General features: G+C 45.0%; 1 protein-coding gene across 1 annotated transcript; it reads left to right on the top strand.

Annotated features, from left to right (window-relative positions):
• Window positions 1-1,359: 1,359 nt before the first annotated feature.
• LOC121278902 lies at window positions 1,360-5,558 on the top strand. The gene is made up of 2 exons (XM_041189419.1): window positions 1,360-1,423; window positions 1,762-5,558. The coding sequence occupies exon 2, from the start codon at window positions 1,768-1,770 to the stop codon at window positions 3,295-3,297; it is 1,530 nt and encodes a 509-aa protein (XP_041045353.1). The 5' UTR covers window positions 1,360-1,423; window positions 1,762-1,767; the 3' UTR covers window positions 3,298-5,558.
• Window positions 5,559-13,043: the final 7,485 nt, after the last annotated feature.

Here is a 13,043-nt window from a genome sequence, read left to right as displayed (position 1 = left end):
GGGAGGAAATTTGATAGAAGGAAAAATGGTGCAATTACCCTTAAGAATAGGGGCAATGCCGATTAGGACCCATTCTGTAATCATAACACCGGTCCGCGAGTGGATCCTAGGAATGGACGTGCTGGCAGGGCTAACCCTATACCTGCGACACGGTAAATTTGAATTTGGAACCTTAATACATTGTCGCACGGTATTGGTGGGAAAGGTGAAAATGGACCCCTTTCCCATCCCAATAGCCGAAAAGGTGATCAGCCTACGACAGTATAGAATTCCCGGTGGACACAAAGAGATCTCCGCCACCATTAAGGATTACTTAGAAGCGGGGGTATTAAAAACGTGTACGACTGCTTGGAATAACCCGTTGTGGCCGGTCCATAAGGCTAATGGATCCTGGCGGATGACGGTGGACTATCGGCAATTGAACCGCCACACCCCTGCCCTGACGGCGGCGGTACCTGACGCCGTTACCATTATAGGACGAATACAACATCACCCTGGTACTTGGTACGGGGTGATCGATTTAGCTAATGCCTTTTTTACTATCCCAATCCCCGAAGATAGACAGGAACAGTTTGCCTTCACGTGGGAAGGTAGACAGTTCACATTCACACGGTTGCCTCAAGGCTATCTGCACAGCCCCACTATATGTCATAGGATAGTGGCGGAACATTTGGCAAGGTTCGAAGTGCCGGACCACGTAATGGTCTCCCACTACATTGACGATATAATGATACAAGGTAGTGGGCAGGCCCAGATACAAACACTGTTGGACGCATTAGTCCAACACATGAAGGGGTACGGATGGGAAATCAACCCGGCAAAGATACAAGGGCCTTCCCAGACTGTGAAGTTCCTGGGGATAATTTGGAATAAAGGGGAACGAGAAGTTACCGAGAAGGCCAGGGATAAAATTCAGGCCTTCGCAGTTCCTCACACGCAAAAGGACGTACAGCAATTTATCGGACTATTTGGCTTTTGGAGGCAACATATACCACATTTGGGACAGATACTGAGACCATTATACCAAATTACCAGGAAGAAGGCAGAGTTTGAATGGACTAACAACCATCAACTTGCCTTCGAGATGGCCAAACAAGCGATACAGCAGGCTGTATCCCTAGGAAAAATACAGTCAGGACCGGTCGAATTGCAGGTTTCGGCACAGGGAGACTATGCAAATTGGAGTCTATGGCAAAAACAAGGACGCGTAAGGAAGCCGTTGGGGTTTTGGTCTCGTAAACTACCCCCGGCGGGGGGAGGTACACCCCCTTTGAGAAACAACTGTTGTCCTGCTACTGGAGCTTGGTGGAAACCGAGGCCCTGACAGCGGGACACGAAGTAATTATGAGAACGGCTATACCCATTCTCCCGTGGGTAATGAGTGATCCCACTACACATAGGATAGGGACGGCCCAAGAAAGTAGTATCATCAAATGGAAATGGTATGTGTCAGAAAGGGTGAAGACTGGGCAGAAGGGGGTGTCAGTCTTACATGAGCAAGTGGCGGAGGCCCCTGAGGGAGGGGAAGTGAGATTCGAGGTGATTGAATACACAGAATCACCTGTGAAACTTGGGAAAAGGTACGATGAGCTGACGTCGGAAGAGCAAGCCACTGCTTGGTTCGTGGACGGCTCGGCTCAATGGAAGTCAGGACGGCGTAGGTGGAAGGCCGCTGCGTATAATCCAAAGCAAGGGATTACATTGGAAGAATTGGGAGAGGGTAAGAGCAGCCAGTGGGCCGAGCTCAAGGCGGTGCATATGGTAATCATGCAGGCCGGAATTATTGGGGTACACCTATTTTCCGATTCATGGTCAGTAGTTAACGGGATGACTCAGTGGATGCCCACATGGCAGGCCAATCAGTGGATGATCCAAAGTCGGGAAGTATGGGGTAGGCCGCTGTGGGAGGAAATTTGGGAGAAGGCCCAGCATTTAAGGATATTTATCACACACGTGGACGCCCACACGTCCCGAAATGACGCAGAAGCCCTCCATAACCGATATGTTGACGGCATAGTTCGAGCTATGGTAATACAGAGGGACACCTCGGTGGACCTAGCCAGATGGGCACACCAAAAGGCTGGGCATTGGGGGGTACAAGGGACTCTACAATGGGCCCGGGATCGGGGTATAGACCTGCTGGTAGACGATGTAAAAACCGCAGTGAATCAGTGTGAGCAATGCCAACACCAAAGACAGGGAGTGCCCCAGCATATGATGGGGCACATTCACCGAGGAGAAGGCCCCGGCCAAAGCTGGCAGATGGACTTCGTGGGCCCATTGCCCACGTCCCAGGGATGCAGGCACATTTGCACAGCGGTGGACACCATGTCTGGGGTCCTGGTGACCCATCCTTGTCGCCATAATAATCAGCAGGCAACCCTGCGATGTTTAGACATGATAGAACAATTCTACGGGATGCCTATGCAGGTCCAGAGCGACAATGGTTCGCACTTTACGGGAGGGCGGATAAAGCACTGGTGCAACGAAAATCATGTCGAATGGATATACCATGTGCCGTATCATCCGCAAGCAGCAGGACTGATTGAACGGATGAATGGGATCTTGAAGTCCTCTCTTCGGAAGGCGGGGGGGGCGAATGATTTGACAAATTGGAAAAAGAACCTCATCCGAGTTGTAAAACAAATTAACAATCGTCCATTGGGGAATGGAGTTACACCCTTAAATAGGATGATAAAGGTATGTGACACGCCCGAGGCGCGTCCCATTAAAATGTGGAAATTCGATGCGGAAGCGGAACTGCCAGTCCGGGCCACCCCGGCATCAGCGGGGCTTGATTTGCGGGCCTTGACTACCCGGACGTTGGTGCCCCAAGTGCCAACGGCAGTTAAAACCGGCTTGGGATTAGTTTGCCCTTCCGGGACTTATGGACACATTCTCCCACGATCTGGGTTATCACTGAAAGGGATCGATGTCATGGGTGGAGTTATTGACGCAGACTATCAGGGAGAGATTGGGGTTATCCTAGTCAACATCACCACCGAGCCCTACGTGGTTAATAAGGGGGATAAGATCGCCCAATTGGTAATTAAACCTTGTGACATGTCCACTGTGGAGGAGACGGGGGCCCCTACGAAAATAACCGAACGGGGAACGGGAGGTTTCGGATCCACTGATGTAAAGGGGGCTAAAGTTTGGGTACGCCAGCCAAATGGCCCTCCAAAACCGGCAGAAATAATCGCCCAAGGGAAGGATAGTTTGGTGACAATAATGTATCCAGGGGACTCAGCCTGGCATAATGTGCCGGCAAACCAATGCTACCTCCGAGAAACATGAGCCCACGTCTTCTCGTCACCATAGATCCGGATCATGGCATGGTGGTGGGCCCTGAATGTGCTATGGACTGTTGGAATCCTGGGTCGGAGTATGTCAAGACCCGGGTCGGAAGAAACGAAACACAATGCTGGTGCTCTGGGACAGATCGTCAGCTGGGAAGCCAGTGACCAAGAGCGAAGGCAGGACAATTTTACGTGCCCCTCCGGACAACGATGTGACATTATGACTATCACCAGCAATTGCACGTTGTATCGATGCAAGGGCAGCTTTGAGGATGCAAACACAACAGTGGCCCCGGGCTGCGCACTGACCATTCACACCCGGGTGAATATGTGTTCCGAAGGACAGTGTCATGAGGGTGGTATTGAATGGACTATTATTACCGCCAACGACGAAATGAGGATTACCAATGGGACGCCAATCACTGGCAGAGGCCCAATGGACTGGTTAATCAGGGGAGAGTCTGGCATCCCAAAACATCAACCACCTTCCGACTGCCAGTCATACCCGAATGTAACCCTAAACGGCGACGACGGGCATGGTACGATACCTTGTTAGGAGGGGCAGGGACAGTAATGGGGATATCCAATGCTATAGACTCTGAAGTGACCCGTACTAAATTATCCAGTACGGGGCAAGCAACTGCACAAGGCCTGTACACTATTGGCCGATGGATGCCGTCGGCCATGATGACGCAGGAAGAGACTGCACGAATTTTGCTGCATTCCTTAAAATGGGAATTGGACGTGTGGGATTCGACTCAACGGCTGTTCCAAAATTTTACTGTACAGATGAACTGGACAATTTGCGGTATCCAAATGCTGCATGCACATTTGCAAAAAGAACGATTTTTACGAATAGTCACTTCGCCTAATGTTCAGGCCTGGCGAGGGGTGTGGAACGTATCTGAGAAATTATGGATGAACACCTATCCGGACAAAACATGGTGTAATGCAACGCTGTGTAAAGGACATTTTGTAACCTTGAATGTAACTGATTTTGTGACGGTGTGCCGATATTACGTATTGCCGGTCATTACATCTGATGGATATTACTTTCTCAAAACAAAAGGGAATTGGTTCAGTCCGGACACCAATCTTACCTATGACTTGTCCGCGTGTGAGCAGGCGGATCAAGGAAAGGCCTGTCTGTTGATGGATCGATATCGAGACCCGTGCCTTACAGAAGACACGGCTTTGTGTGAATGGATGATTGAGGCACCCCGAGATATGATGTGGCAGATTGGTCCCCATACGCTCTGTGTGGCCACTAGTCATGCCCATGCCTTACTCCCGACGACCCCTTTTTCAGGTTGCCTTACTGGCATCTATCGATGGCGGTGGCAGAACCATACTTACCTATTGACCAATTACAGCGGAACGCAACACCTCACCACTATGCAGTGGCAGGTATGGCTGCACCCTTGGAGTATCTCGCTAGAGCGTTTTAAACAGGCCCTCGATCGCTCGGAAGAGCTAAAGCAGATATTGCGACAACATCAAATCAATGTTACCCGGGTGACTGTGTCCACCTTTATACATGGCCAAAAGGTAGTACACGCTGCTCATGTAGTAGAGGTGGAATCCGCCCATCACTGGTGGGATCTGTTCAATGGGCTGTCAACTACGGCACGACGTTCCCTATTTCCTCCGTTGTTCATTTTAATCGGAGTTTTAGTGATTCTGACCTGTTGTAATATACTGACCTGTACGTATGTTTGCCGTGTGCGGCAGCAACTGGAACAAAACATGTACATGTTATAACAATGTATTGCTTATTATTATGTATTTGTATAATCGTTACATGTATTGGGCCAATCAGTGGAATGTAATATAAGGGGTTAACATGGTGTCCCAATACATGCAAGATTGGATCCAGGCACCAGTTGACCTTGAACACAAGACGTTGCTAAGAGACTTCCTGTTATCTACTGAAGGGAGTCGGAGCCGAAACCGCATGGGAACAATGCCCAGTACTAAACAATGTGTTGGACGAGTGCCCAACGCGGACTCAGTGAACTCGGCAAGTAGCGCATATATAAGCCTGGAAAGTCCCCAGTTCGGGGAGTCTGCTCCGGGTTAAGCTAATCGCTGAGCGTGGGTCACAGGCGGCACCTCCGCAGAACTGACGGCTCCCAGTTCCAGTAATTCGTGGAGTAAGTATATAGCCAATTATGCCAGACCCGTTGTGAGTATCGGACCTGGTTTCTATCCTATATAGGCTAGGTAGGAAACAAGCAAAATAAAATAATATTATCCTAGCAAGCTAGTCTCCTGTTCTTTGTTTCCGCATCAAACTACCCGCCTGCGAACCTGATCCTCATAATTTCTTAGAACAAATGTAAATTTCAAAAGGCGACAATGCGAACACCAACCCCAAAGTCTCCTTTTCGATCATTGAATACCTACCCTGTTGTACATTCAACTTCCGCCATTGGCTTTCCAATTCCAGTGTCATCTTCTTGTAACAGTATGGCCCCAATGTTTATATACCTGTGTCAATGGCCAAATTAAATTGCTTGGCATAATTGGGTACTGCCAAAACTGGTGTCGTAGTTAATACAGTTTTCAAACTGTCAAATGCCTTCTGACATTCCTGTGTCCATTGAAACTTCTTGTTCTTTTTAATAGTTCAGTCAATGGAGCAACCATACTGCTAAAATTTGGTACAAATTTCCGATAAGATATGCCCAGACGTCTCAAAACTTCTTGTTTTGTTGTAGGCACTGGGAAAATCCACGATAGCCTTGACTTTCACATCTCTCAGAGCCACCTTATCATATCCAAAGGTATGACCTAGATACGTAAATTGCGCTTTTGCAAATTCACTTTTAGCCAAGTTCATCACAAAATTAACTTCTGGTAATCGAGAAATAACCTTCCAGATGTTGTAAATGCTTTTCCCACATTAGACTGAAAACTATCAAGTCGTCAGTATACACAGCACAATTTCTCAGACCTGCAATTACTTTGTTTGTTAGTCTTTGAAATGTTGCAAGTGCATTTTTCATACCGAACGGTATGATTTTAAACTGATATAGTCCATCTGGTGTCACAAAAGCTGATATCTCCTTTGCTCTCTCCGATAACGGTACTTGAAAATATCCCTTTAGCAAGTCAATCTTTAAGATAAATTTTGATTGTCCCGCTTCCTCAATATAATCTTCCAACTATGGTATTGGGTATGAATCCACTTTTGTCACTACATTTACCTTTTGATAGTCCATGCACAGTCCTTGCGATCCATTTGGTTTCAGTACCAGCACAATAGGCGAACTCCAGGTACAGCAACTAGACGCAATTATATCATTTTTGTGCTTGTGATAACTTTGCTGGATTTAATCTATAATGATGTTGCCTTAGTGAAGATGAAGCTTCTACACATACATCATGTATGGCTAAAATTTGTCCATCCCATCTTATTTCTAAATAGACTTGTGTAGCTTGTTATGGACAAAGAAATAGACAAGTTGCAAAAAATGTTTTGGATTGGGGGAGAGCAGATTTTAGTATAATAAGGCAGGATCTGGCCAAGGTAGATTGGGAACAGCTACTAGTGGGGAAATCTACAGAAGAGCAATGGGGGGCATTCAAAAAGGAAATGGGGAGGGTACAGGCTCAATATGTTCCCTCTAGGGTGATAGGTAGGAGTAACAAGCCCTGAGAACCATGGATGACCAGAGATATTCAGGACATTCAGGAAAAGAGGGAGGTTTAGCAGGTTCAAGGGGAGCAAATCAGCAGAAGCATTAGTGGAGTGCAGAAAGTGCAGGATGGAGCTTAAGAAAGCAATTCGGAGAGCAAAGAGGGGATTATGAGAAAGCCCTGGCTGGTAAAAGTAGGGAAAATCCTAAGATCTTCTATTAGTATAGCAATGGGAAGAGGATAACCGTGGAAAGAGAAGGGCCCATTAGGGACCAAGGGGGCAATCTACGGGTGGAGCCAGAGGACATCGGTAGAGTGTTGAACAAATACCTCACATCCGTCTTCACCCAAGAGAATGAGGATAAAGGTATGAAGATGTTGCTTGGGGAGAGAGACTGCTAGGTTCTTGAGCAAATTGACTTAGGGAGTGACAAGGTGTTGGCAGGCTTAAAAGTAGACAATTCTCCAGGTCCGGATGATTTGTGTCCCAGATTGCTGAGGGAGGCAAGGGAGGAGATCGCAGGGGGTCTGACCCAAATTTTTTATTCCTCTCTGGCCACAGGGGAAGTGCCATGGAACTGGAAAACAGCTAATGTGGTTCCGCTATTTAAGAAGGGTTGTAGAGATAAGCCAGGGAACTACAGACCAGTGAGTCTCATGTCAGTGGCACGGAAACTATTGGAGAAAATCCTGAAGGAGAGAATCTATCTCCACTTGGAGAGGCAAGGTTTGATCAGGGATAGTCAGCATGGCTTTGTCAGAGGGAGGTCATGCCTAAAAAATTTGATTGAATTTTTTTGAGGAGGTGACCAGGTGTGTAGATGAGGGTAGTGCAGTTGATATAGTTTATACAGATTTCAGCAAAGCCTTTGACAAGGTCCCACATGAGACACAGGGTAATTTGATAAGGTGGATTCAAAATTAGCTTAGTTGTAGGAGACAGAGGGTGATGACAGGAGGCTGCCTTAATGACTGGAAGGGAGAGTCTAGCGGACCATAGGGATCTGTGCTGGATCCTCTATTATTCATAATTTATATAAACGACATAGATGATTACGTGAGGGGTAGGATTAATAAGTTTGCAAATGACACAAAGATTGGCTGGGTGGTTAACAGTGAGGTTGAGTGTCTTGGGCTACAGGAAGATATAGACGGAATGGTCAAATGGACAGATAAGTGACAGATGGAATTTAACCCTGAAAAATGTGAGGTGATACACTTTGCAAGGAGTAATTTGACAAGGAAGTATTCAATGAAAGGCATGACACTAGGAAGTTCTGAGGGACAAAGGGACCTTGGCTTGTCTGTGCATGGATCTCTGAAGGCGGTGGGGGCATGTTAATGGGGTGGTGAAAAAGGCATATGGGACACTTGCCTTTATCAATCGAGGCATAGATTACAAAAGTAGGAAGGTCATGTTGGAGTTGTATAGAACCTTGCCATAGCTGGAGTACTGTGTGCAGTTCTGGTCACCATATTATGTGATTGCACTGGAGGGGCACCCCACCAGAGGAGATTCACCAGAATGTTGCCTAGGATGAAACATTTAAGTTATGAAGAGAGGTTGGATAGACTTGGGTTGTTTTTGTTGGAGCAGACAAGAGTGAGGGGTGACCTGATCGAGGTGTATAAGATTACGAGGGCCATGGACAGGGCGGATAGGGAGCAGCTGCTCCCTTTAGTTGAAGGGTCAGTCACGAGGGGACACAAGTTCAAGGTGAGTGACAGGAGGTTTAGGGGGGGATGTGAGGAAACGCTTTTTTACCCAGAGGTGGTGATGGTCTGGAATGCACCACCTGGGAGGGTGGTGGAGGCGGGTTGCCGCACATCCTTTAAAAAGTACCTGGATGAGCACTTGGCACGTCATAACAAAATGCTAGTAAATGGGATTAGGTAGGTAGGTCAGGTGTTTCTCACGTGTTGGTGCAGACGCAATGGGCTGAAGGGCCTCTTCTGCACTGTGTGATTCTGTGCAATAGTTTCTCCAAATCACTTTGACACGTCTGGAAAGAACTCAATAAAACATTTAATTTTTTAGGATTTGAGGAAAATCAATTTCAGAATTGTGCACGACTACATCTTTCTCAATATCTTCCTCCACTAACACCTCCTTTGGTCCTCTTCCCTGTCAAATTACTTTTTAAGCATATTTACATGAAACACCCTCTGCTTCTTTCTTGTATCTCGAGTATTTATTAAATAATTTACTTCACTCAATTTCTTTTCAATCCTGGAAGGCCCATTAAAGCTTGCCTTTAATGAGTCACTTTCTCCCCAGTAACAAAACTACAAGTTGTAACTTTCCTTCTGCCTTCACTTTCATCACTTGCCGTGATAACTTTAAATGTTCCCTAGCCAACTCACATGCTCTGTCCAATCTCTCTCTGAAATTTGATACATGATCCAGGAGAGCAGTTTGTGAATTTTGACCCATTATGAATCAATTTCAGTGGTTCTCTCACCTCATGATCATAAATTAATTCAAAAGGACTAAAACCAATCAATGCATTGGGAATGTCCCTAATAGCAAATAACAAAAATGGAATCCCCCATCCCAATCCTGTGGATAATCATGACTATGCGCCCTTATCATAGTTTTTAGAGTTTGATGCCATCTTTCCAAAGCCCCTTGTGACAAGCTGTTGACTTAAATTGTTATAGCCCCAAACTGTTCATTACTTCCTTAAATAGCTGTGACATGAAATTTGAAGCCTGATCTGATTGTATTTCCTTAGGAAAACCATATCTTGTAAGAAAACCCTTCCACAATTTACTTTGTTGTAATATTTCTCAAAGGTATTGCTTCAGGAAACCTGGTAGACACATTCATTATTGTCAATAAGTACAGATTTCTGCTTTTAGTCTTAGGAAGGGGTCCTACACAATCAATTATAACCCTAGTAAAAGGTCTTCAAATTCCGGAATGCTTGTGGTTAATTACTGCTTGTGGTTTCCCTATCACCTGACATGTGTGACATGTTATACGGAACTTGACAACATCCCTATGCAATCTAGGCCGAAAAAAATGTTTTTGTATGTTCGCCTGTGTCTTTCAAATTCCTAAATGTCCCCCCATTGGAATTTCATGAGCTATCCTCAGAATCTCATTTCTATATCCAAATGGTATTACAATCTGATGCACTTCTCTCCAGCTTTCATTTGCTATAGCATGATAAGGCCTCCATGTTCTCATTAAAACATTACCTTTAAGGTAATAACATTCTGGAATATATCTTGCCTCTGTTTCTCAGTAAGCTGTCTGATATAACTGTTTCATGTGTGAATCTTTTTTCTGTAACTCCATTATGCACCTTGGGTTAAACACTTCAGCTGAATTGTCCTCTGTTCTTTCCTCCTGGACAACGTTATCAAACACTGTCAGCTTACTGGACTTCCACATCTTCCTGTTCTTCTTGTTTCAACCTATGAAACTGATCCCATTATCAGATAATCTGGGAACAATCCAGGATGCTCTCTCTGCAACACTTCTGTTGAAAACACTTCTACAGGCTGCTCAACTGCCACAGGCATCACCCACATCTGTGATCCAACGATATCATTACTCAGAATAAACTGAACCCCTGTAATGGGCAATTTTTTCCACTACTTCAACAATCACCTCACCTGTTTTGCACTTACTCTTTAAATTTACCTTCTACTACGGAATAGGTTTAGCATCACCATGAACCCCATTTATTATCGTCTGTTCCTGCAATACTGCCTCTGAACCACAAATGTCACTATCCCACAACATTAAGGATTGATTAGCCCCTGTATGTCTTAAAATTTTAACATCTTTACCTACTCCACCCTGTACACCCGGAAAGACTTTCCCTTCACCCACAAAACTGTTAAACTGAATCACAGAATTGTTACGATGTCAAAGGAGGCTTTCCTATATTGTGGCACCCAGAACTGTACATAATACTCCAGCTGAGGTCTAACCAGTGTCTTATATAAGTTCATCATAACCTCCCTGCTCTTGTACTCTATGCCCTTATTAATGAAGCCTAGAATACTGTAATGCTTAACAGCTCTCGCCACCTTTAATGACTGATGTACATATACACACAGGTCTCCCTGCTCTTGCACATCCTTTAGAATAGTATTCTTTATTTTATACTGTCTCTCCATGTTCTTTGTACTGAAGTGTATCACCTCAGACTTCGCCGCATTGAACTTCATCTACCACCTATCTGCCATTCCAGTGTGTCAATGTCCTTCTGAAGTTCTACACTGTCCTCTGTTCTACACTGTTTAAAATTATCCCAAGTTGTGTTGTCTGCAAACTTCGAAATTGCTCCCTGCACACCAAGATCTAGATCATTTATATATATCTATCAGGAAAAGCAAGGGTCCCAATACCAACTCATGGGGAACTCCACTACAAACCCCCTTCTAGCCCGAAAAATACCCATTAACCAGTTTTCTGTTTTTTATCCCTCAGCTAGTTTTGTATCCACGTTGCTACTGTCCCTCTTATTCCATAGCCTATAATTTTCCTCACAAGTCTATTGTGTGGCACTGTATTGAACGTCTTTTAGAAGTCAATATACACCACATCAACAGCCTTGCCCTCATCAACCATCTCTGTTACCTTTTCAAAAAACTACAGCAAGTTAGTGAGACATGATTTTCCTTTAACAAATCCATGCTGACTCTTCCAAACCAATCCATATTTTTCCATGTGGCTATTAATTCTGTCCTGAATAATTGTTCCTACAAGTTTCCCCACCACCAAAGCTAAACTGACTGGTCTATAATTGCAGGTCAAATCTTTACAGCCTTTTTTAATATTTGCAATTCTCCAGTTCTCCGGCACCTCTCCCGAATCCAGGGAACATTGAAAAATAATTGCCAGTGCCTCTGCAATTTCCACTCTCACTTCCTTCAATGTTCTTGGATGCATCTCATCCGGTCCCGGTGCCTTATCAACTTTAAGTACGGGCAGCTTACTCAATACCCTCCTTATCAATTTTAAACCCTTCCAGTGACTGAGTTTCCTCCTCCGTCACCATGGCTTGGGCATCATCTACCTCGTAGGTAAAGACAGATGCAAGGTATTTAATTAACATCTCAGCCATGCCTCTATGTGTAAATCACCTTTTTGGTCCCTAATCGGCCCTACTCCTCCTATCACCACCCTTTTACTATTAATGTGCTAATAGAATACTTTGGGATTTCCTTTTACGTTGGCTGTCTTTTTTCATAATCCCTCTTAGCTTCTTGTATTTGCTTTTTCACATCCCTTCTGAACATCCTGAACATTCTGAACAGCTTGTTTCTCAATTGTTTTTGCTACCTGATACCTGTCGAAAGCACATTTTTTCTTCTAACTGAATTTCTATTTCCTTGGTCATCCAGAGAGCTCTGGATTTGTTTGTCCTGCCCTTCCCTTTTGAGGGAACATACCTTGACTGTGCCCAAACCATCTCCTCTTTGAAGGTAGCCCATTGTTCAGCTGTTGTTTTTTCCGCCAACCGTTGGTTCCAGTCCATTCTTGCCCCCTTGAAGTCTGCTCTCTGTCAGTTGATTATTCTTACGCTGGATTGACCAATGTAATTTTCCACCTCCATCCTAAACTCTATGATACAATGATCACTATCCGCAATGTTCCCCCACTGTCACTTCATCTACTTGGCCCACTTCATTCCCAAGAACCAGGTCTAGTAGTGCCTCCTATCTTGTTGGACTGGACATATACTGCTGCCAGAAATTCTCCTGAACACAACCTAGGAACACTTGCCCGTCACTGCCCCTTATACTACCACTATCCCAGTCTGTATATGGGTAATTAAAGTCCCTCATCATAACTACACTATGATGTTTACACTTCTCTGTAATTTCCTGGCAGATTTGTTTCTCTATTTCCTTCCCACTACATATTACAATGAGCAATGTAATTGCACCCTTCTTATTCCTTAACCCCAGCCAAATTGATTCTGTCCTTGAATCCTCTGACACATCCTCTTTCTCCAACACTGCAATCCTTAACCAAAAATGCCATCCATCCCCCTTTTTTCCCCTTCCTATCTTTTCTGAATACGTTGTAACCAGGAATAATTAACGCCCAGATCTGCCCTTCCTTAAGCCAGGTTTCCA

This window comes from Carcharodon carcharias, chromosome 6 (assembly GCF_017639515.1).
Source record: "Carcharodon carcharias isolate sCarCar2 chromosome 6, sCarCar2.pri, whole genome shotgun sequence".
Taxonomy (NCBI): domain Eukaryota; kingdom Metazoa; phylum Chordata; class Chondrichthyes; order Lamniformes; family Lamnidae; genus Carcharodon; species Carcharodon carcharias.
The sequence above is the reverse complement of the archived record's forward strand: the minus strand, read 5'-3'. Positions and strand labels throughout refer to the sequence as shown.